The sequence below is a fragment of the Dama dama genome, chromosome 18 (genome assembly GCF_033118175.1).
Source record: "Dama dama isolate Ldn47 chromosome 18, ASM3311817v1, whole genome shotgun sequence".
NCBI lineage: Eukaryota > Metazoa > Chordata > Mammalia > Artiodactyla > Cervidae > Dama > Dama dama.
Genome location: NC_083698.1, coordinates 20,889,538 through 20,915,920, shown reverse-complemented (window position 1 = coordinate 20,915,920; position 26,383 = coordinate 20,889,538). Strand labels below are relative to the sequence as shown.

General features: G+C 37.0%; 1 protein-coding gene across 7 annotated transcripts in view; it reads left to right on the top strand.

Moving 5' to 3' along the window:
• ETV1 (ETS variant transcription factor 1) overlaps positions 1–26,383 on the top strand; it is a 94,241-nt gene that overhangs the window by 28,737 nt on the left and 39,121 nt on the right. For all 7 annotated transcript variants that reach the window (XM_061164999.1, XM_061164997.1, XM_061164998.1 and 4 more), the window contains 2 exons: positions 20,785–20,914; positions 23,991–24,179. In XM_061164999.1, the coding sequence (XP_061020982.1) occupies positions 20,785–20,914; positions 23,991–24,179 (319 nt within the window). The remainder of the gene's footprint in view (positions 1–20,784; positions 20,915–23,990; positions 24,180–26,383) is intronic.

Here is a 26,383-nt window from a genome sequence, read left to right as displayed (position 1 = left end):
AAAGATAAGCAGTGTATTTATGACTCATAATTGGAAAAAAAGGTGGTGGGACAGATGAAACCATTTTTTTTTCTTAATATATGTATTTTACTGAAGTATAGTTGACTTATAATGTTTCAGGTACACAGCAAGGTGATTCAGTTATACATATACACATATATTATTTTTGAAATTATTTTCCATCATAGGTTATTATTACAAGATACTGACTATAGTTCCCTGTGCTATACGTAGATGGAACCATTTTTAAACCATGGTGAAGAGTCATTCTATTTTAGAAATTGTGTGAATTATTTGCACAGATATTGTGCCAAGATACAGACAGACAAATATTTAAGTCTTTATTTATGTACAATACAGTGTTTGTGCATAAAGGTATGTTAAAAAACAAAACCAAACCGTCATCCTTGAATTAAAAAAACATAGTAGGAAATTTGGAAGAAGAGGGTGAAATATGCCTGGGATGGTTAAGATACAGTAGAGTGAGAAGTTAACGTAGCAACTAAGAGTGTACTGTAGGTTCTGGAGTCCTAACTAGTTAGGCTCCATATCTCAATCTCCTACTTTTAGCTGAGACCTTGGCAAGTCACTTAATCTCCCAATACATCCATTCCAGCACTTCCTGCAGCTTACAAAAAGGCTCTCAGTGGTAAAGATGCTATAGATGTAGAACAATAATAAAACTGAACAGGGTATTCATAATTAACATCATCATTATTATATAATTGAGACTAAGTCCTGCATGACTAACAATTAAAAGAATGCTGCATAGATTCTATAGCTTTTTTAAAAGTAAGAGATTACTGTAAATTGGAATAGTTAAGAATGCCTGCATGAAGAAAATGAAACAGGACCTGGAACTAGAAATTCAGATCCTTAGAATAAAATGGCCCATGAAATGCAGTGAACCTGGAGATTATCCACCCTTCATGGGTAGTAGTAGCGAATGCTTGCTCGGTGCTCCTTGTGTGCTGGCTACTTTTCTAAGCACTTTATACACACACATATATATATATACACATATATATTCATGTATCACTCTATGTTTACAACAACCTTGTGTACTGTGAGCTATTATCTCCTTTTATTCAGGTTGGAAAATTGAGGCACAGAGTAGTTAAGTGGCTTGTTTATCATCATAGAGTGACCAGGTTGCAGATCTAACTCTCAAGTTTACAACCATAACCACTCTCCTACACTGTTCCAGATAGAGCTTTGTGCCCGAACTAAGGTTATTGGGGCAAGAGAATTTGCCAAGGTGACAAGTAGTTGATGCCCAAGTCATTAGCTGCTTAATCCTCCTTAGTGGCTAATTTTTAATATTTCTGTGCATCCAGCACCCCAGTTGGCTCTTCATGATGTGTATGATTTCCCCAGTCATGATGGGAGGACCCATTAGATTAGATGAAGGCCAGGTGTTAATTTCTCTGCAGGAAATCTGAACATTCCCTATCCCTTGGGAAGAAAGGCAGTTGTATTTGGAGATTAGGTGTCATTGGATAGCAGGAGATACGGAGTTTGAAGGTCAAAGTAAGTCAACATTTGTGAGTCAGCGAAAATCAATCAGGTATATTTGGGGTTTATTCCTAAGGACAAACAGGCCAACCTGGAAATTTCTAAGCATGCAATTAGATGTCACATTATTGAGGAAGAAAAAGTAGAAAGAAAAAGACAAAGGGGCATACGTAATACGTATATTTTGTACACATGTTTCAGCAGATAGGCACACTGTCATTAATTATATTTTAAAAACATACATGCTAAGTAATGCACCTCTATCAGAATTGTTTTAATTCTATCAGTGGAATCTAATGTGGTAAATCCAAGAAATGTGCAGTGGCTAAGAATTTAAATGCATGCATTGTAACAGGAGAGGGGAATCAAGCTTTATCTGACTTAATACTTATCCCTCTGCACACCCTCAGTTTACAAAGCTCCTGTTAACTTCAAAGGGGTGAGGTGGAGAATGCAAACCAGGCCTGTTATGTTTGTGATCTTACAGTTGTTTTGCAGGTGGTGTCCATGTGTTTCTCCAAAGCTCCTCTTTTCTATTTGCACACATGGAAAGAATACCAAGTCCTCTTTCATCTTCATATTTTTCTAGATTCTTGGAGCTATCCATTACAAAAAAGGGCTAGAAAAATTCTTTGTGTGTTTCGGTGCTAATATAAGCTGCTGAATGTGTTAGCTGGTGACAGTATTTGACACACCTTATAGTCACTTTACACCTGCAGTTACAACAGATGCATTGACAGAGCTCTGTGTACTAAAGAGTGAGGTTATATTTCAGAATACAACATATAATGGAAATCTAAAAAAGAAGTTCATTCTGCTTGTGCGTTTCTTACATTGTATTATGTTGGTAAATCATTAAGGGGCTTGAAAAAAAATGCTGTTTGTTGTCATTGTTTGTCATCCTCTTTGATCACTAAATGGTAGAAAAATGATCATTCCTGTATAATTTGTGATCAGCAATAGGCATTATAATATTCGTTTATATTCACATGGGCTTGCTGTTAACATCTAAGCATCTCAAAAGGCAAATTTTAAAGAGATGGTTCAGGTTGACATAGCAGCAGATATAGTTTTGACAGTTTTCAAAGAAAGCAGTTAAACATTAGAATATGTTGATTGTTTGGCTATACCACCTCATTTAAGCAAGGAGATCCATTTATATAGACCTTACATCTTTAATTTTAAAATCCACAAGGATTAGTAGCTAATATTTAGGTGAAATTTATGGGAAAATTCAATCCAGTGGATAGTTTATTAACTGGTTAGTGCATTTATATATTGTAACATAAAGACTTGCATTGTGCAAGGATTAGTATGATTTGGTATTTTAATGATGTGCTTCCCTGGTGCCTCTGATGGTAAAGAATCTGCCTGCAATGCAGAAGTCCCAGGTTCAATCCTTGAGCTGGAAAGATCCCCTGGAGAAGGGAATGACTACCCACTCCAGTATTATTGCCTGGAGAATTCCATGGACAAAGGAACCTGGTGGGCTACATTCCATGGGGTTGCAAAGAGCTGGACATGACTGAGCAACTAACGTTTTCATTTTTCTTTGATGTTACCACAGAATGCTTTGTCAAAATAGAAGTAAAAGGATTTTTAATATCGAAATATTATTGCTTCCTTGCTATGATTTTGTATTTCCAATAATACCTGTACAATACTTCTATCCAGTTATTTTCAACATATTTTGTTTAATATGGTAATCTAATTTCCCCTTATTTGCAGTTAACAAGTCAAAGTAAAAAAATATACATTGGAAAGTTGCCATGACATTATTGGCTCTGTAGCCAAACTTAGTAACTGGTGAGAAATCTTGGTTCTGTCAGATAGGGCGGTTTCCTGAAGGACCAGAACGATCTTATTACATGGCGTTTTCCCCTGTAATGTGGCCTCCAGGATGCACTTGTGGGATCCTGCAGTAGAAAGGCCCTAGGGTAGGAAATAAAGGTACAGACGTTCTTCGAGCTAGCAGCTGGGAAGTTACATCAACAACTCTATGAAGTGTAATAAAAATTGGGGGATAATTTTCAACACATTTAAGAAGCCCTTCTGGAATAGTGTGAAGAAGATGAAAATTAAGGAAATTTCTTAGGTGTTCAGCGTGTATAATTAATGAATAGTTGCATAATACTTGATTTCATAATTTTAGCTATTCTAACAATTATATATCCCTGTTGTGTTGGTTGCTCAGTCATGTCCAACTCTCTGTGACCCCATGGACTCTCTCCATGGATTTTTCCAGGCAAGAATACTGGAGTGGGTTGCTATTTCCTTTTCCAGGGTATCTTCCCAACCCAGGGATCAAACCCAAATCTCCTGCATTGCAAGCAGACTCTTTACTGTCTGAGCCACCATCTCTATATATGTAGATCATATCAACTAAGTCATATTTAATTGTAAATTTATATAAATATGTCTTAAAATAAATTGGGTTGTGGGGTATAAAAATCGGATTTAAGAAATTGTATATCCATGGATAAAGTCATTCTCAGTAACTGTTCATTGTGAAGACTGTGAAAGTGTACAGGAGTAACCTCTTAAACTCCTTATGTAATATTGTGTACTGATTTGGTTCATTTGTGATTCATAACTACCAACTGTTACACTGATTAAAAATTAAAGATGTGTTCCTGTAGAAAAAAAATTTTAATCTATCATGTAATACATTTTTTGTAAGAAAAACATATTCAAAGGAAGTAATCTGTAAAAAATGAGTATGTTAAAAAAATTACAGAACTCACTTATAAAATGCTAATATAATTCTGAAACTCTATTCCAATAACTGTTTTCTTGGGATTATATTCTTTATTTGTGGAAATGAGATATGTGTATACACTGATCCTTTACATTTGCTTCCTGCAACATTTGAAAGTAAAATCAGCTCCTTATATACAGTATTTTATGTGGTATCTCTTGATTATTTCATGACCATGGTTAAGGCTATCCAAGGCTTTCTTGGTTGGTTTTCTTTACTAGCCTTTGACTTGTTTGCTTATTATATTGATGAAGGCTGGGCCTGTGTCAGTAGAGACTTTTAGAGTTATTGTTTTGATATCACTGTTATGCTACAGACTTTTTAAAATTTATTTTTTATTTTTGCCCTGCTGAGTCTTCGTTGCTGAGTGGGCTTTTCCCTGGTTGTGGCAGGTGGGGGCTGCTCTTCATTGTGGTGCGCAGGCTTCTCACTGCAGTGGCCTCTCCTGTTGAGGAACACAGGCTCTAGGACATGTGGGTTCAGTAGTTGCGGCCCATGGGCTTTAGTTGCTCCAAGGCCTATGGAATTTTCTGAGACCAGGGATCTGACCCGCATCCCCTGCAATGACAGGTGGCTTCTTATCTGCTGCACCCCCAGGGAAGTCTCTGTGCTATAGATTATTTTAAGTTGATATTTATTGTTAAGAAATGGAAAAAAGGGCTTGATTGGTATCTGGAGATGCTGATGATCTTGTCACAGTTTTGAAAGCAGACACTGCTACTTAGCTATGATTCTTATTTTTTAAGAAAATCTTGATGGATTTCCATAAGGAAATTTGACCAACAATGTTATCTGCTGTATGAAAAATAACGTGTAGTTTTCTAAAGGTTTCTACATAATAATTAAAAATTTTTTCTTCCTAAAGATTATTTTGAGGTTAAAAATGTGACTCCCAAATCCTAGTATTTACTTTTATGTCTCATGCATCTCCCTTTCTTGGGGAGCATTCTTAATCTGGTGCAGTTACATAAATATTTTTCAAGGTAGGCAAGATAGTTTGAATGCAAGCTTTTCTGTAAAAATGATCATTTCTTATGGAAAATGCTCTAGAACACATTGAATTAAATATTACAGACCATGTTTAAAGAAAATCTCCAAATTTATTTCTGGGGAGAAGTTATAAAAATTTTGAGCTACATAGTGGGTTGATTTAAGTAAAATGTGTCTGTGGGATTTACCCTCATTAGTATTAACAGCTGTAACCATTGAGGCCAATTGACAGATGATTTCTTCTTAAGAAGGTGTTTATTGTCAGGAAAATTGCAAAATTTCCTTTGTAATTACTCTATCTTTGTTATTTTGGCAGCCTGTAAAGTTTTATTGGCATTTACTGAAAGGTAATTTTTTTTTGGCTCTAGCCAGCTGCCTTTCTTTTTTTGGGCAAACTTTCCTAGCTCTGGTATTCAGACCATATTTTCAACTTTTTCTGCCTATGGGGTCGTTTTGAACAAGGAGCCAAGTGGCAAATAATGTCTGAATTTTTCTCAATCATGTTTTCAGGAGAGTGACATCAGAATACTGAAGGTGTGCTTCAGTCATTTGAGTCTTGACTCCTGCTTATCCAGTGTATCATTTTGGTACTAAAGTGGTCAATTTAAGACCATGCAAATTGCAGACTCTGACTATTTTCACATACAGCCTGGAGGAAAAGTATGTTGAAATTATGAATCAAAAGTGAGGATTCACTAACTTGAAACAAAATCGAATCTTTCAAGCAGTCAGTGCAGGGTCATCAAATCAAAATGGAAAGATTCTTTTCGGGAGGTTACTATTAAAAGAAGTAAGGCCCAAACATTTGAAGAAATAGAGCTATGATATAATTTTTTAGACTTGTGGGTATGAAATATAGGTTTGGAATTTCAGTTGTCTTCTTGTGGATATTCACTCTATAGGTTGTGTACCATTTTTCATACCTCTGGGCTTATTTAAAGACTTTTCTAGTTCATACTATTACATGTGAGATGAATTCTAAATTTAGAATTGTACTGCTCTAGTTTTGAAGACCATGATAATAAATTCATTTAAGCAAGTCTTTGCATCTCTAGTTATTTATTTCATTGCTTAAAAAAGAATACTGGAGAAAAGTGGTTATATCAGTACTTAATTTCATAAAAACTTATTTATTTGACTACTTGTTCTTAGTGAGTAACACTTACAAATTATAGAAAACTGCTGGTCTTTTTAGTGATTATTATTCCAAATTGATGACAGGCATATTAGTAATTGGCAGTCTTCTTTGGCAATGAAATACCATCTTACTTTTGTTTTTTATGTTACTATCATCTATAGGGTAATTAATATAAGTCGTTCAGTCGTGCCTGACTCTTTGGGACCCCATGGACTGTAGTCCACCGGGCTCCTCCATCCATGGGATTTTCCAGGCAAGAATACTGGAGTGGGTTGCCATTTCCTTCGTTCTTTTCTATTGTCTCTTGTCTGCTTCCTTTTCTTAATCAATAGATTTCAAAAACTATATTAACACCATTTTGAACCATTTGTTAGAGATCTAGTCTGCAGGGGCTGGCACTCTGGGGGTTGTTCTGGAAAGATGGAGGAGTCAGAGGTGCAGAATAGAAAGAGCCCACCTTTCTCTGTCCTTCCTATGAGAAGGACCCGTCTTCATGGTCACACAGTAGTGAGGACAGAGCCCCTTTGGCGTCTGGATATTCTAGCCATCTGTCGTGGCCACCCTCAGAACTTCTTCATGCTAGACTGAGAAACACCAGGTAGCGTGGGCATCTTCCAACTCAGCTAGGAATAATAATAGATCCTGCTCAGCCTTTTCCAAAAAAGTGTTGTCCATTATTTGAAAGAAATCACAGAATTACAAGGTAGGGAAGTAATGTTTATTTTTGTGATTTTATAGGGCTTAACGAGTAACCATATCAAAGCATAGTGGAACAATTTCTGCTGAAGAGGCATCTTCCATATATATATATAAAGGTTTTAATTTGGTAATTGATGAAAGAGGGTGGTTTTTGAGGGGTGCAGGTTTGGGTGGGTATCTTGATTCGGAATGCCATTTCAATTTATTAGATCTGTTTCTCAAATAGCTGCAGCTTGTTCAGGCTTGATTCCTGCCAGCTGGATATGAAGTACTCTCTGTTTGGGCTCACTATGTGGAATCTGTTTCCAAAAAAATAGTGTCGTGCTGCTTTCCATCTACTGGACCAGTAGGGGTAGGAAGATCTGATTTGAAGCCAATGCAGAATGCAAAACTGATTAGATTTGGATTGGTCTAACAGGAGGCCTTCTTTTCCCTGTTCTTACCCTCTTCCAGATGGAAGAACCAGTTTCCTTCCAGGGCACTTTCTCCTGGCAATTAGACTGTGAAGATGAGGTTCATTTAGCACTACTGCTGCTCAAGTACTATTATCGTAGGGTTAGGCTTTAAAATTTAGAGGAATGAATCAGCGCTGTTTGTCCGAGGTCTCTTTAATTTTCAATTAATGGTGCTTGTAATGCTTTTAGGAATACAACTTTTTATCTTTTGACTCTACTTTTTGTTTTATCAATATCTTAATAATAACATTACTTCCCATCATCAACTGGAAAGTAGGTGGTCCATGAAACGCCTTTTAAAGCATCAGGCGTTTTAAAATGTTAACCATATGTTCACCTTTCTAATGTGCAGTATGTACCCTCCCTTGAATATAGTAGATTACACCCAATTTTGCTTTTTCATAGTGATTAAGGCCCATTATGAATTCCAGTGACCACCATTTGCTAAAATGCAGTAATGCCCTCAGTTATTATTGAGGTAATTAGAGCTGTGTGGCCTCAGAATGTTATGCTCTCTGAATTCTTATATCAAATCTTTAGATTTTTCTTAGATATTAGTGTACAGTTACCATCCAGAGTTGCATTTTAGAACTACAAGATTGCTTAGTTTGATGCTTTCATTTGGAGATTAGGAACTGAAGCTCAGAGAGGTTGCATAGTATGCTTGGAGTCACGCAGCTAGCTAGCAGTGGGGTGGGAACTAGGTCCAGATTACTTGATTCCTCATCCAGTGCTCATTCTACCAGGCCATGCTGTTTGCTTTTTCCTTCTCTCAAGGTACCTTCCTTACAGATTCTTCTCCACGTACACATTTTTTGCTCTTAGTGAGTAGTTGACTTGATGTGAAATTGAAAACAGGTTGAAATAGAAAAAGTAGTGCAGTAACACTCTGACGGCTGAAGTCCTGCTCCTGTCATTAGTCACTTTACTTCCTTGAGTTTCAGTTTATCCTCTGTGAAAGGAAGTGGTTGGAGTCATAATGGTAATAACTCACATTTCTCCAGTGCCTACCACTGCCAGGTACTATTCGAAATTATCCTTTGCATTGCCTCATTGAATTCTCACACAAACTCCATGTGGAAGGTCTGTGATAAGCCTCATGTTACATAGGGAGAAACCAAATCTTGTAGTAGCTACCTGGTTGACCAGAAGTCCTTAAACTAGTAAGTAGCAAAGCCAAGTTTCTTCTCCAGCCACCACTGATATGGTTCTGGATGATCTACATGCTCTCTTAGCTGTCAAGCCTAAATATTCTGGGTTTGAATAATAACTATACCAATAGCAGATATTACTGAGGACTTACACACTGCACATGGAGTGTCCTATTTATTTGATCCTGTCAGCAACTCCACAAGTCGGTTGCTGTTATCCTGCCCATTTTTTTATAGGAGAGTAAAGTGAAGCACAGAGGCTTGCTCAGTTTTACTCCTGGTAAGTCAAAGTGGTGGCAGACTTTGAAACCTGACAGATTTAAGTACCTGCTACCTTTGCCGCCATGCCTTATTGCCTGAGAAGGGTACTTGAATACCTAAGCCTGAACGTGATAGGAGTTTTATATTTATTTTTGCTGATTAGAGGTAATGTGTATGTGTCTGAGCACGCGCACATCCACATGTAGAAACACACTCACTAATGATTTCTTAGCTATGTGTTCGGTGAGGTGTAGAAAACACTCGTGCCCAGCGTAGAAATGAGGGAAGTGAATTTAGTGCAGGAAGTAATGGAATGTGGAGTGGGAGCTATGGTGAGGACTGTGGCAGAGAGGAAAACACAGGTTCTGGCCGAAGGGGAAGCTGATAATGAGCTCAGTCAACTTTTGAGGCTGGAAAGTGGAATCAGTGTTGCTGGATATTGTGGGTTTTTTTTTTTTTTTTTCTTCCTAGAGAAGCCAGAGTTTTGGATTTTTAAACCAGAAAGAGATTTTGAATCTGATTTTTAAATGATCTCAACTAACTGAAATTATTTGAAGCTCCTATGTGAATCAAATAGAAACCCTCTGGTTTAGACCATTAGTACTGCAAGGTAGATGAGTGATCTTCAGGTGAGACAGAGTTGACTGCATCATGGTATCACCTCTAATTTTAGAAGAGAGGATGGGTCCCATACCCAGAATACTTGTCCATCCTCTTCTGTCTGTTAAAATGGCATGATGGTATACTGATGTAGAGAGAGTTGAATTATGAAGTGTACTTCTAAGAAATAACTATCTTATGAGGCTGTGGAACCTTGTCAGAAGGCTTTAATCTGCACACCCCGAGGATTCCTGGCTTCTGATTTTGACTCTGTCCTCGGCACTGGTTTTCATGTCTGTAGACACCACACCTGATTCTGGATGGGGCCTTGAGGTGTGTGGGATGGCTTCTTGGACTTTTATACACTCTGTCCTCTCTTTTTATTAGGTATGTACATCCCCTGGCAGGACATTTAGGAATCCCTGTAGTAGAGTGTGTAGTCCCTATAACTGCTAGGAGTTTGGTATTAGGAAAAAAAATCTGATTGTCCCCTTATGAGAAACATGTGGCTTCTCTGAGATTCAGTTCTGGTTTCCAAACTGCCCAGGAAGTTCCTCGCAAGTGCTGAGTATTTACTTTCAGTAGCAATGTAGGGACAGATTAATGACCGTTTGTCTTCCTGCAATGTGCTCCTCCTAGCACAGCGAGGCTTGTAGGTGATTTGCTCACTTCTTGTCTCTGTGTCACATTCTGGTCATTTTCACAATATTTCTAATGGTTTTATTATTACTATATTTGTTACGGTGATCTGTGATCAGTGATCTTTGATGTTACTATTGTAATTGCCTAGGCATTTTTTTTTTAGCAAAAAGAAAGTATTTTGTAATCAAAAAAGTAGCTCCTCTTTTTTATCTTTTTACCCATTTTTGTTGTTTAGTCACTAAGTTGTGTCCAACTCTTTGTGACTCCATGGACTGCAGCAAGCCAGGCTTCCCTGTCCTTTACTGTTTCCCAGAGTTTGCTCAGATTCATATCCATTGAGTCGATGATACTGTCTAACCATCTCATCTTCTGCCACCCTCTTCTCCTTTTGCCTTCAGTCTTGCCCAGCATCAGGGTCTTTTCCAATGAATCAGCTGTTTGGAAAAGAGTCATACCCTTAGGACATTCACTTATGATTCCTTTGGCACAGAGGCTTCTGGTAGAAATATCAGCTCAGTCCGTAAAACTTGATCACATCTAATGTTTTCAATTCAAGAATTCTGGGATCCATAATAAGGGGTGAAAATCTCCCTTCGTTCACCTTTGTGATTGTTACTGCCCAGAGTTCTGTGTGCTGCCAATAACATCAAAGGACCAACTAGATATGGTGTCAAACCCCATGGATAATATTCCTTTTAAAAGATGAAAAAAATGCACATCAACTTGCTGTGCTATGGTCTAAATTTTTGTCTCGGAAGTATAGGTGAATCTATTTCCAGATGCTGCAAATAACGGAAAATAATGGAAAACGGGAATCAGGGTCCCTGCCCTTAAAATGTGTTTCAGTTTGCATTTTGATAGCGGTTTAGAAATGTTATCGCTTGTTTTGTCACAGACATAATTCACATCTTTCTTCGGGTACTGTAAACAAGAGAAATGGTTTAATGGCCCCATAAAGGCACTCTGCTGATAGCTGAGATTAGGCCCTTTAGTAATGGATGTCAGTGTGTGTATGTGTGAGTGGTATGTGTCCGCGCTGGGGGTAGGGTGAGCTTGAAAGAGGTAAATGTACTGGAAAAGAATCTATGAGAGGCTTAGATGCAGCCGAAGTGCTTGCTGATTTTCTGTAAGTCTTGGAAGATGGATTTATTAAGCATGTAACACTATTGTCTTTATTTGTACACAAACATTCGCCTTTGCTTCTGGAATTTAACCCTGTACTAATTGAGGTCATTGCCACCCATTTATCACTTGGAATTGAAGTGATATTAACTTAAAGTGAATGCTTTTCATCTGGTGAGTGTATTCCCAACTACATATATTTATATAAAAGGCTACATGCATTTTTCATGCCATACTTGCGTCTGGCCTTAAATAACCTAATTTATGTATACCATTTACTTTTTCCCCTTTTTACAGAGACTTTTTAAAAAATTCACTGCCATAGCCAAGTGAAATTTTTTTTACAAGTGCTTTAATGTCCACAGAATGATTTGTTTTGACTTTCTCAGTTATATTTTGTAAACAAGTATAGAAAACTCTCTACATTATACATAACCATGGTCTAAGTAAATGCTTTGAAATTCCTCAAAGCACACACATTTCTAGTGTTTTAGAGCCTCAATAGCATGTCATTTTTTCACCATCATGTTTGTGTATATCCCTGTAAATTGGCCACACAGGGCTGTTTATCTGATTTGGAGAGTCAGAGTAAACACAGGGTTAATAAAAGCAAACTTGAATGTCCCTTGTTAACTAACTTAGCGTACCCTAATACTAGGAGGTGTCACTATGCCATCTGTCCACTTTTATATTTTCTTTTTTCTTTTTCTTTGCAGACCATAATCTAGAATAGGGATCAGCAAACTTTTTTTTTTTTTTTCTTTTCCTGTAAAGGATCAGATCGTAAATATTTTAGATTTGGTGGGTCAAAGGGTTTCTGTCACATGTACCCCCATTGTTACTCAATGTAGTCCTAGACTCTACATAAATGAGTGGGTGGAAATAAAAGTAAAACTTTATTTACCAGAACAGGTGGGAAACTGGATTGACCCTTGGGCTGTGCAATTTGCCAACTCCTGTTCTAGAATACCGGAGAAGGCAGTGGCACCCCACTCCAGTATTCTTGCCTGGAAAATCCCATGGATGGAGGAGCCTGGTAGGCTGCAGTCCATGGGGTCGCTAAGAGTCAGACACAACTGAGCAACTTCACTTTCATTTTTCACTTTCATGCGTTGGAGAAGGAAATGGCAGCCCACTCCAGTGTTCTTGCCTGGAGAATCCCAGGGACGGGGGAGCCTGGTGGGCTGCCCTCTATGGGGTCGCACAGAGTCGGACACGGCTGAAGTGACTTAGCAGCAGCAGTTCTAGAATGCTGTTTTTTTGTTGTTGTTCAGTCGCCAAGATGTGTCCAACTCTGCCACTAAAGCACACCGAGCCTCACTGTCCTTCACCATCTCCTGGAGTTTACCCAAGTTTATGTCCATTGAATCGCTGATGCCATCCAACCATCTCATCCTTTGTCGCCCTCTTCTTCTTCAGCCTTCACTCTTTCCCAGCATCAGTGTCTTTCCCAATGAGTCAGCTGTTCGCATCAGGTGGCCAAAGTATTGGAGCTTCAGCTTCAGTATCAGTCCTTCCAGTGAAAACTCAGGGTTGATTTCCTGGTTTGATTGACTGGTTTGATCTCCTTGCTGTCTGAGGGACTCTCAAGAAATTTTTTCAGTAGATCATTCTAAGATTTTTTTTGAGCAGCCCGGAAATCTCACCATCAAAATCAAGAGATTCTCATCAAGGCTCAAAATTCCCAGCTAATATTGATTAAAAAACTACAGATGTGATTCAAAGATGTAGTTTTATTTAGATAAGTAGTTAAAAATGTGATGTGTTTCTCTTCTCAGGGTAATTGTTTTGTACTCACAGAAATTACTGCTGTATTTCACTCGCATATATGATAAGAGTTGGGAGGAAAGCAAAGTGAAAGGTGATAGCTGAGACAACTTATCATTGTATTTATGCTCACTGTCCACATAGAGAAGGGGACCCATCATTTGTGACATTTTGGTTATCAGAGTCACAGGGAAGCTTTAGTTGTTGCATAGCAATATTTTTCCTTCAGTGGAATATGAGTGGAGTGAATTTTTAAATGCCTTTGGTCCTAGCAATAAATTGAAAGAAGGCAGAATGCCTAAAAGCAAGCATGAATGCTTTGAGAAGTGTTTTCATTTAGATGCAAGTGCCAAGAATATATTATTAAGGTTATGTATATAGAAATATGCATTGCATATACATGAATTAATCAAACTTGAAGATTGGCTAATATATTTATTAGAAATTTTCTTAAAAAAAAGGCAATGTTATGACGCTCTAATTGGACTTCTGTGAGCTCTTGATGGTAGGACTTACTGTTCAACTTCTGTAACTCCACATGCCCTGCCCCTTAGCAAATGGCATAATGCCTAGGCCAGTAAATGGATGAATTAATGATGAAATATATGGATAAAGAAACATCTGATATAATGTTATAGTGGTTCTCATGCATGACGGAAATCTTAGGTGTGCCTACACAAAGTAAATTTTAACTGTATGGTCAAGGGTTCAAGAGTTGCTGCCCAAAGCCCAAGGCTTTAATTCCTAATAAGTTAGTCCTAGGCTTTTAGTTAGGCATGAAGCTTAGCTTCTTTATGCCTCTTTAACAATTTTTTTTTTCAAAATTGGAATGCTAATGTCATTCTTGTCTTGAATGATGAGAATTCAGAGTTGTTGAAGATTCTTTGAAAACTTTATAATCCTGTGTAAATTTGAGTTTTTTGAGGCTTTGTAGGAGTGTTTTCTGTCACTATTCCAAACTCAATGAGAGTTCAATATATTAACACCTACAGTTAAGCATATTATCTTTCTTAAATTTACTTCATGTTCACTATAGAAATATAAACAAAAACTGAATTCATAGATTTCATTGTTTATTGTCTGAACTAACATGAACCAGTCAATCATAACATGGTCTGTCTTCAGTTTAGTAGTACCAAAAAAAAAATACTTCAGGGTCATGATTATTTAGGAAATCATTCTTCTATGAGCAAATTGTTAAATTCATTTTCTACATCAATACTGTAGATGTTCACATATGACTTATCATATGTCTACCCTGAACCAAGGGACTTCCCTGATGGCTCAGTTGTAAAGACTCCGCCTGCCAATTCAGGAGACTCAGGTTCAATCCCTGGGTCAGGAAGATCCCCTAGAGAAGGAAATAGCAACCCACTCCAGTATTCTTGTCTGGGGAATCCTATGGACAGAGAAGCCTGGTGGGCTATACAGTCCATGGCATCACAAAAGAGTCGGACACAACTTCGTGACTATACAACACCCTGAACCAAAGACTTGGCTGTATGCCAGCATTGTTGCGTTGGGAGAGCCAAGGGCCCTACATTCTGTGCTCTAGGAGAATGATGGCGGGAGTGTGCCTCTCGTCTAAAATGTGGGCAGGAAAAAATATGGAAGCCAAGATGATGCCTCATAGTTCATTGTTACAAAATGAAAACAGTCACTAATCCAGCAAATACTTTATGATGAACACCATAACCCCAAGTAAACTTTGTGAATTAAGAAGTGGTTAAGTTTATTTTGGAAGTGCATTTTTTAACGTCTTGGTATTTTGGAGCTCTTAAATTTAACCATTAGAGGAACTCAGTCATTATAAGTCAGCCTTAAGATGTGGTTTTAAAGGTCAAGCCTCCATCAAAGCAAAAATGCAAGATGCATCTCTTGAGAGCTCTCTTGGCTTCTCCTAAAAATCTGATTGTCCGGAGGAGTTGCAGGTCATAAAAGTTTGCATGGAAACGTGGTTGAGGAAGTCGGCAGATGAATGATAGGAATTGTCTGAAGTCAGGGATAGAATGTAACATACATTGGGAGCCACCACTTGCTTGTAAATGAAGTGAAGGAGTTAACTGTTGATTTGACGCACTTGAAGAAGGAAAGATTCACTGTAATTAAAACTGCAAGCAGCGCTGATGCCTGTAGCCCTCTGTTGCCGACAGAGGCAGGACAGTACAGTAAGCGAGATGAAATGTACGATGAAATGTGCCTAGCAGCCTCGGCAGCAGGCTGGAGCCATGTTCAGCACAAGTAATTTAATTAGTGTTGATCATGACTCCAGATGATGGTGATTTGATAAGGAATAATTTAGTACTTAACAGCCTTTTACATGCACCAACTCCATGTGGGAAGGTAAAGCAAATTGCACAAAATGAATGTGCTGCTTCTACTTGTGCCCGTGCCAGTAAGCTGGAAAGCTGCCTGTTCGCAGACGCTCAGACTCTCAGCCTTGTGATGAAATACCCAAACCTGGTCTCCCCTCTGGAAGGAGTCTCTGTACTACCCTTACCGAAGAATAAAGAAGTCATTTTTGAGATCTAAGGTCTCCAGGAAGCAGAAGACTGAAAATGAGGAAAATAAAGTTGCTTTGGTTCTTGTGCAAAAGATTGAAGATCTCAGGTTAGCTCCTTTTTTCCTCCTCAACGCAGCAATTAAAAACAAAAAAAACAGCATTTGGCTTATGTTTAGAAAAAAAAAGTCATGGTTCCAAGAGCCCACAGCGATGAAGAGGCCCACACACGAAGAGAGTACGGGAGCCCTAAACCTCTTGGAGAACCTGTGAGAATCCTTGAGTGTTGGCATCTAACAAAAAGGAAGACATTGTTCGACTTCATTTTTTTAAATTCTTTTCAAGTCTTGGACCTGTTTCAGGGCAGCATACACTGGATCCAAGTGTTGCCAAGATCATTGTGGATCTGAAATTTGTCTGGTTATGAGAATCACCTAGAAAATTTTAAAAGATAATGCTGATCTATATACCAGCCGTAGTGAAGCAGAGTTCCTGGGAACGGTGTATGAGTTTGCTAGAGTTCCCATTTTTGTTGTTGGTTAATCGCTAAGTCATGTCGGATTCTTTTGTGACCCCATGGACTGTAGCCCACCAGGCTCCTCTGTCCATTGGATTTCCCGGGCAAGAATACTGGAGTGGGTTTCCATTTCCTGTTCCCGGGGATCTTCCCTGCCCAGGGAACCCGCATCTCCTGCTGGGCAGGGAGATTCATTACCACTGAGCCACCAGTGAAGCCCAGGGCTGCCATTACAGGTGACTTAAAAAGTGGAAATTTATTGTCTCACAACTCTGGAAGCTAGGAGTCTGAGGTGAAAGTGTTGGCAGGGTTCTGATGGCTATGAGAGAGTGTTCTTTGCCTCTTCCCTAGATTATGGCAGTTTGCAGGCAATGTTGGCAGTTCTTGACTTGAAGAAGCATCCCTCTAATCTCTGCCTTCATTATTCACATGGTATTCCCACTGTGTTTCTCTGTCCTAATGCCCTGTTAGTACGAGGACACCAGTAATACTAGATTAGATTCCACTCTAATGACCCTGTCTTAACTAGTTTTCCAAATAAGGTCATGTCTGAGGTGGGACTTCAAGTTAAAATTTGGAGGGGATACAGTTGAACTAATGACATATGGAATATTAGAATCCCTGTTGTTTTTTTTTCCAAAATTTTTTCCAAAATTTTGATGATTGGCCAAATTAGGGGATCCTCTGTTTAGGGATCAGCTTCCCTCTGAGTACACTTTTGGTGTCCTTATGTTCTTTCTTCTGTGGTCACTCCAAGAAGTTCTTGGGGCCAGTCTGAAAGCTCCAGATGGTGTATCTACAAGGGTGAGTTATGCTTTTTTGCTTCTAGGTTGATATTAATGGACATTTTGATAGGAGGCTACTGTCCTGTTAGGAGTCATTCCTGATGGTACCCCAGAGTGGTCATCCCTCCCCTGATTCATCTGGAATTATTTATCCTGTGAAGTTGAAGCACATTATCAGATGTGTCTACTGGAACAGGAGGCCAGGCATTTTCAAACATCTCAATTTGTAGAGCGTTGCTTGATGTTTCTCATTTTTAAACCTTTTTTTTGGAGCAAAACATTTATCTTAATGCAAAAATCTTAAGTGTATAACTTGGTGAATTTTACATATGTATATACTCATAATCACTGCGTAGAGCAAATATAAAATATTTACAGCTCTGTAGAGAACCCACCTGCTAGTGCAAGAGATGCAGATTTGATTCCCGGGTGAGGAGGATCCCCTGGAAAAGGACATGGCAACCCGCTCTAGTATTCTTGCCTGGAAAACTCCATGGACAGAGGAGCCTGGCAGGCTCCATTCCATGGGGCTATGAAGCAGTCAGACATGGCTTAGTGACTAAACATCAACATTAGATTACTAGTTCCCTCTCTCAGTCATTGATACTCCCACCCACCAATGGAAGGTTCTTTCACTGTCAGGGTGGTCTGTTCTTCAAACTCCTTTCCTACATATTCTTTAGTGCTTATCTTCTTTTACTCAGCTTACCATCTGAGAGACGTTCTACGTGTCACCAGTGTGTTCCCTGTTATTCTTGTGGGGTATTCCATTGTATGAATAAGCCACACATTATTTATCCATTTTTCTGCTAATGAACATTGGAATTTTTCCAGTTTTGATACTATGAATAAAGCTGCTATGAATATGTCCTTTTGGTGAACATATTCAGCCCTTTCTCTTTGATATCCGCCTACGAGAGTCATTACTAGATCATAGGGGAGGTTTGTATGAAGACTTGGTTGATGCTGTCGAAAAGTTTTCCAGAGTGTTTGTATGTGTGTGTGTGTGTGAATTTATACTCTCAGTAGCCTATATTTGAAAGTTCTTATTGCTTTAGGTCTTCTTCATGTCTTTCTAATGCCAATCTTTAGCCATCCTAGTCAGTATATATAGTATAACCTGATGTGACTTTATTTGTAATTTCTTGATGCGTAAAGATGAATATCTTTTCATATATGCTCATTTTGTTGCTCATTTTGCTATTTGGATGTCTTCTTTTATGAACTGCCTATTTGAATCTTTTGCCCAATTTTAATTGGGTTGTTTCTTTTCTCACTTTGTAACAATTTTTATTAGGTTGAGTATGATATCTTTGATCTTTTTATAGCAAGTAAGTTCTTGGTGTATGTAGCTTAGTGTCTTGAGGAAGAGAAGTTCTTAATTTCAATGAAGCTTAATTCATAGATTATTTTCTTTTATGGTTAATGCCTTTGCATCCTGTTCACTAATCCTTTCCTACTTCGTGGTCCCAAAGACTTTTAAAACATAGTAATATTGAATATAGTAGTCTCTGATAAAGTCTGATATTTTGATAAATATGATCAACTTTGCATTGTACTGCCAATTTATTAGCTTTTGAGATCTTATCCATTTTTATTCATACAAATTAGTTCTGATCTCTCAGGTATGGTTTGAGTTCCTTTGATGTTGGTACTGCTTTTTCTTAGGAAAATATAAAACCCAATACTTAATCTAAAGTGCTGAACTTAAGGTATGCACATTTTGTTGTATATGTTCAAGTAATTCATAAAGAGTTGAAAACTATTTGTTAAGAAAGCAACAAATGTATGATCAATATATTACAAGATTTCATTATGCAAGATTTTTCATTCTAAGAAGTAGGATATACACATACACATACACATGCAGAGGGAAAAAATTTTTCTTAAAGGATGCTACTTTAAATCCTTCGTGTTTTTGTTTCATAATTTAAAAACATTTTATCTTGTGAATTTAGGATTTAGATAAAAGTAAAGAGAATAATGTAATGAACTCCCACTGACCCCTCAGTCTTCTATTTGATTCTTCCCCTACACATCTTTTCCTAGATTAATTTAATGAAATTCCAGGACTTATTTTTTTATCTGTAAATATTTTAGGAAGCTTTAGCTTTAAACCTTTTTATTTATTTATTTTTTTTTGGAACAACTGCCATTTCGTTATCATAGTCAACAAAATTAACAATAATTTCTTACCTAGTCCACATTGAAATGTCTTACTCATTGGAAAGTTGTCTCTTTTAGTTGTTTTGTTCAAATCAGAATCCAAGCAAGTCCTCATGTTATGAAGTGATTCCTGAGGTTGTTAAGCCTCTTTCATCTTAGCATTTTATAAATTATAACTTTCTAACTTGGTAAAGTTAATGAACATATGTACCATTTGCATATGAAAACACATATAATTTCCCCTTTGTTTCTGTTCCTCTGCCTCTCTACTCTGAGTAGGTATATTAAACACACATTAAATTAGAAAAAATACTTTGAAATAGGTCACTCAGTGAAATAATTGTAGTATTATTTATTAAGTTTTCCTTAGACAACTAATTTAGGTGACAAATTTGTTTTCCACAGTGCTTCAGATGTTTCTTGAGTACCACTGAACATTTCAGTCAAAATTATGTGCTTATATTCACAAATTTATTTTCTTGGGACTTGGTAGCTCTTAATATCAATTTCTTATACTTAAATTATATATGACATTCAAGCTAAAACAAGTTTAAAATGCTGTAATGTTATGATAAAGATTGAATGGCATCATAAACCACAAAGTTTCTCTTGTCTTATCTTCATTTATAGTATATCTACTTAATATTTTGTATTTTAATCTCAGGTTTTACAGCGTTGGAATAGCTATCCACAGTGTGTCCTTCTTGGGCTTATCCTTGATTATTCATATCTGTGCATATTGTATGAAACTAAAATTCATTCTCATGTCTGTTTTTCCTCTTATCTTTTTATCTATTTTTCCATTTTTACTAAAAATTCAGTTACTCTGGGGATCCCTAGTATATATTTTTTCAGCTTCATATAAAATAACAAAAAATATATAACCTTACTTATTTTTTGGTTTGAGAGATATGATTCCAACCTAAATATACATATTTCTTCATATTTTGTGATATTGTCTTTATATTGAACAGTAATGACATGACAATGTCATATGAAAAAGGAGAAACTATCATTTCATATAGAATAATTGCTTTATGGTCATAATATACAAAAAATAACTTTAATGTATTTCTCACAATGTATCTTCACACTTCTCTTAAGTAGTCAGACAAGTACTTTTATCTGTAGTTTTATATATAAAAACTGGCCACAAAGATGTTGAGTTTTTATCCTTTTGTCCAAAGTATATCATTAGTTCCCTTAAGAACTGCAGCTGGGTTTTCTTCCTCATAGTTCAGTTTTTATTCCATTAAACCGTTACTATTGATGCACTTGAAATATTTTCCTTTCAATTAATTCTTTAAATTATGCTCCTATTTTCAGTTAATTCTTGAATAATCAGTTGTGGTTTTTTTTTTCCTGCTTGAGTTATTGGAAACCTTGCTGAAATATTTTCAAGCTTATTTTCTGAAAACTGAACTTCTCGTTTTGTTAGTGTCAGCTAAGCCAGTTACAAGTAGTTCATTTGACTTTCAGTAATGAGAAAGTTCAAGCATGCATTTTGTTATACAATAAAAGCAAACAATGAGTATATGGAGAGTATATAAGATTCTCCACAATCTTTTCTTGCATGAAATTTGTCCAGTGTGATTTTCTTACGTATGAAAGTTAATATGAAATGTTAGTGACATTTTAACCAAGAGGGATAGAACAGGTTAGTGTACCTAATTCCTAACAGGACTTCATTTTTGTGGGTATTTTTGTTTGTTTTCTAGTGGCTTTTCATGGCCTCCCACTGAAAATCAAGAAAGAACCCCACAGTCCGTGTTCAGAACTCGGCTCTGCCTGCAGTCAAGAACAGCCCTTTAAATTCAGCTATGGAGAAAAGTGCCTCTACAATGTCAGGTAAAGTAATTGAGTGTATAGCGAGCACCTGATGGTTCTTACTGAAGCACAGATTTACCATAATATAAAATCTCAAGTCGTATTTTATGAGTTACATCTTCAGCATGTAACAAGCTAATTAGGTCATGTGTTGAGCAGAACTCAAAAGGACTGTTTACTGTCTGATCACATACTTCTAGAATCATTTTAAAGCAGTAATTTTTATCCAGATCATGAGCTGCTTTCCCACAACTGTTAGGTGATGCATCCTGAGATTGTAAAAAAGGTTTTAGGTGGCATGAACAGGTACCAAAAGTTCAGTTTTCATTAGAAAAGAATGCATTATGCACTTTAGAGTTTGTAGGGGGAAAACAATGAAGCATTTGGCAAGTCTGAACAGTACATTAGTTATCTGACAGGCTTTGCAGATGATCTATAAGATGCCTTCATGGACAGTTGCAGTAAAGTTAGAATTTTCTAAGGCTTAGCAGAGGCTGTTATCTGTTAAAAAACCAGTTGTTCCTTCTGATGATAATAAAGGGTGGAGCAGTAGAAGTACATTGTTCCTTTGTTGGAAAATTTGATAACATGTATGTTCATTAAAAACCCTTCACAGTAAATTGCATTCTGCTACTTTTCATATTGGCCTCTAATTGCATAAGGGAAAAGTTGGCTCTGTATATTGTATGTTATTACTCTCAATTACAGTAGAGACTTAGTCCTTTAAAGGAGTTAGTTTAGAAACTTACAAAAATGTTTACAAATATTTGCGGTCTTATAAATTATGTTGATTCAAGTTCATAATGCATTATGATTCAGAGGAGTCTTCTGTTTCCTCAGATGTTTTTTTATACCTATGCTCTGTTTCCTTCTGCAGAATAATTTTATCTTTTTCCCATTCTTTAAATTGAGGTATAACTGAAAGTTAGAGGTGTACAATACAGTGATTCACAATATTCAAAGATTGTACTCCATTTATAGTTATTATGAAATATTGGCTACATTGCCAGTGTTGTACAATATGTTCTTATAGATTATTTTACTCCTAGTAATTTGTACCTCTTAATCTCTACCCCTGTGTTGCCCCTCCTGCTTCCCTCTACCCACTGGAAAGCATTCACTTGTTCTTTGCATCTGTGAGTCTTCTTCTTTTTTGTTACATTGACTAGTTTGTTAAGATATTTAAGATTCAAAAAACTTTGATCTGTATAGTTTCATGGTTCCTGACCAATGCTTGGATATTTCATTACTATTTGTTCTTGCAATCTTGTCGTCTATATCCTCTTTCCTAGAAGGTTCATCAGAGTCTGAAATGATGAAGGTGGTTCAGTTGAACTGCAAAACTTTTATAAGATATATCTCTTATAGAAGCCTACTATTAAAACATCCTGAGTTCAGATAAAACAGTATTGATCAATCTGAGTTTTATTTTATCACATTTTTAATTTTTTTCATTTTCTCCTTATGAATACTATGTATTCACAGAGTAATTATTTAACATATTGGAGAATTTTTAATTAATAAACCAAATAGGTATAGAATTGTCATTGCATTTTAGCATTGATCAGAAGTGTGACTATGGAAGAACTACTGCGTTATAGACATATTTAAAAAAAAGACATCTGACTTTCATAAATTAATGGTAGAATTACCTGTATATTTTGAGATTCTTCTCAGGGACCAATAATTCCCACAGTGATTTAATGAATTAAGTCTGTTTTTCCCATTTCTATATGAACAGTGTAACGCAGTATGGCATTTTATGAGAAAAAAGTAATATCCTAGGACAGAAGATGTATCATTATTTTTCACATGGGAATGAGACAGGTGAACCATTTTATAAAAGAAGTACATTCTCATTCAGAAATACTGGTAAAGGAAGCAGGTGGAACCAGATAGTATGAGTTTGTGGACTTTGCTGCAAAGGAAGAAAGACTTTTGCAGCCCATACTCCTCTACTTCTGTAGTTTCAAGCCTGGATGGAATTCTTTTGTATAGATGGAGCAACAGGATAAATTATTACATAAGTCAACGTTTTTTCTAAGTTTCTTTTTTAAAGAAAAAATATACTGGTGAATGCTTTTTATCTTAAAAGGAAACAGAGTATTTTAACCTACATAATTTTTGTTCAGAAACTTAAATATAATTTGTTTTCAATAAAGTATTTTTAGATTAGAAGAATTAGTTAAATCATATCCCTGAGAACTATGCTAAAGACTGCAACTTAAATTCCTAATGTGTATAAAAACTAGCTTACTCATTTTATTCTTTTGTAATTATGTTTAGAAGTTAGTCTGTGATAACAGGTTTTATTCTTAAGAACATTGTTTTGTGCCTATTTTATGCTCCAAGAAGGTTTAAATATATCAGAGGCGTTTTAATTTGCCTCATAAATCTTTATTATCTCATGTGAGGAAGTTAATGCCAGGCATCATTTATTTTACACTAAAAGAATGAAAATAAGGCAAAAGCATCGGCTTCTTAGCATTCTACAACAAATAAAGGCGAGTCAGGTATGATCTGTATCTTATTAAACTGATACGACTTCTTGTTCTAAAGTCTTCTGTAATGTAGAAGGATTATAATATCAGAAATATTTAGTGATCTAGAAAAGATCTATGAAACTTGCTTAAGGAGACATATCAAGAACAGACGGTAATAGGGACTTCCCTGGTAGTTCAGTGGTTAAAACTCCACACTTCCAATGCAGGGAGCATAAGTTTGATCCCTCATAGGATCCTTCATGTCTCACAGTGTGGCCAAAAAAAAACAACAACAAAGAATAGATGGAAATAATGTCACTGCTTTTGCTGACAGAGATTTTCTTTATGCTGTGTTGTTTGTATATGTATTAAACATAGATGATTTATATTTATGCTGTTTCCAAGTGATACATTATCCTATTTTCTGTTTAAGTGTGTGGCTATTTGGTGATTACATGTTCTAGAATTGCAAAAACCAAAAACCATACCATTCTAAACTTCCTTAGGTCTTTAGCCTGAAATATTTTTTCTTTCCTTGAATTGTCTGGGGGGGGAAACGGAGTTTTAATTTTCCCAAGAAAATCACATTCCCTTTCCTCTTGTCTCTTGGGTAGTGCCTATGATCAGAAGCCACAAGTGGGAATGAGGCCCTCCAACCCCCCAACACCATCCAGCACTCCAGTGTCCCCCCTGCACCATGCGTCTCCCAGCTCAGCTCACACATCAAAACCTGACCGCGCCTTCCCAGCTCACCTCCCTCCATCGCAGCCCATCCAAGACAGCAGCTACCCCATGGATCACAGGTAAAGTGCAAGTACCTTATAAAAAGGCTTATTGGAATACAGTCGATTTACAACATGCGTGTTAGTTTCTGCTATACGGCAAAGTGAATCAGTTATACATATGTGTATATCTACTCTTTTTTAGATTCTTTTCCCATATAGGTCATTACAGAGTTGAGTAGAGTTCCCTGTGCTATGAAATACATCCTTATTAGTTATCTATTATATCAATGATAGTATGTATATGTTAATCCCAATCTCCCAATTTATTCCTCCCAACCCCTTATCCCTTGGTAACTGCAAGTACCATTAAAAAAAAAAAAAGCAAAACTGTTTTTAGCATTCTTGGAAGAAATTCTTTTTACCACTTCCTAGGACCTATAGTAAATTCAAGGTGAGTGTATTAATTTTGCACATCTGTGCAAAATATTTTGAGAGTTTGCTCTGTCTTTAGCTATAAATAATTTGTGGAGAAGGTCATTTATAAACATTCCTTTATAAACATTTAAATTGGTTGCTAAAATGGAAAATTAATCTATATACTGACATTTGAACATTTCCCTTTCTGTTTGCTTGAATTAAATTGCTTCACTTAAACTTTAAATCAGATCATCCCATTTTTATGAGCATATGTGTGTACTTGTAAAATAAAGTTAGGAGACTAATTTTAGTAGATGGCTTATGGAATTAGGTTCTTTACCTTAGACTGACTGGTTTAGCTGTACATAGTTTTGCAGAAGAGAACTTATATGACAGAACTCTCTTTCCTCCTTTCCAAGTGATGGATATCTAATGTCAGTAGATGCATGACCCTGAACACTGAGAACATAACATTAAAGTGGTAGAGACTGAATTAGAATTACTTAGAAAGCAACAAGGCAAGACACAACATAGAGCTAGAGAATATGCTATGCCGGGTAATTCTCAACTCTTAGAGATATAAAAATTTGTGTTTAAATAAAATATTAAAGGATCCTTAGAGGCCTTAATAATACAACTTAAAAGCACAGTTCAGTTGTATACAGCATTTATTTTTTCCCCTTCTACCCTGTACTTATGTAGAGCAAGTGGTCTGTTGGTAAATGGTTAACAATAGGATCTATGGAAGAAAACCCCAAAGACTTTGATCTGTAGCATTTGACGAGTCTGTGATGTAAATATTGCCCCCATGGCAGATTCCAAGCTATCAGTATGACAACCCTGAATGTGGAATTGGAAAGAGATGTATAGTAACATGCCATGAAATAGTAGTATTTCTACCAAACAGATACAACAGGTATAATCCCCGAGAGCATGATTAGTATGTTGTGGTTCAGTTGCTCAGTCGTGTCTGACTCTTTGAGACCCCATGGACTGCAGCCCACCAGGCTCCTCTGTCCATGGAATTCTCCAGGCAAGAATACTGGAGTGGGTTGCATTTCCTTTCCCAGGGGATCTTCACAACCGAGGGATCGAACCCAGGTCTCCTGCATTGCAGGCAGATTCTTTACCTTCAGAGCCACCAGGGAACCCCAGATTTTAACAATAAGCCTGTGCACAGGGGTTCTGACACACCATTATAAAAATAACTCAGCCAAAGGAATCCTCCAGATCAGCAGAGGAAACCCAAAGATGTGCCACTGGCAACTTTCTTAAAATAAGGGAATACTCAGATCTGCTTTTTATAGGTTATTTAATGGGACTCAATCTCAAATTCAGTCACTCTTCTGATATGAGAGGGTAAGATGAAAGCATTCATTCTTTCCAGCATGAAACCAAGTAATAATGTTTCTACCTTGGTTTCCATCCCTGTGTCCTCTTGTGCTTTGGTTATGAAACGCTGTCCATTATCTTTCTCTTCTCACCCAGTGGACCTGAGACTTTCTCAGAGTGTAATGGTATGAGCATCTGTGTAAACAGTTTTGTAAATACAGATGAAAGAAATCTTACTGCCGGGTGGGCCATTAAACAGATGCACATTGTGTAGGACTGATGGGGGGATAGAGAGGACGATGCAGAAAAAAGCAAGTTTTGTTTTGTCTACTTCTGGGGACTTCCCAGAGTTCTTGGTACCAAGCCTCCCCCCCCTCAGACGAGGGTCAGAATTAGCGGTGGTGTGGTTGGCACTCTCTGGAGTTCTCTCTTACGGAAGGTGACTGCTGAACAAGCCGTGTGGCTGTTTTTAGGTGACCTAACTGGAGATGCCATAGCCAAATCCATTTGAGTTTCTCTACTTGAAGTCAAAT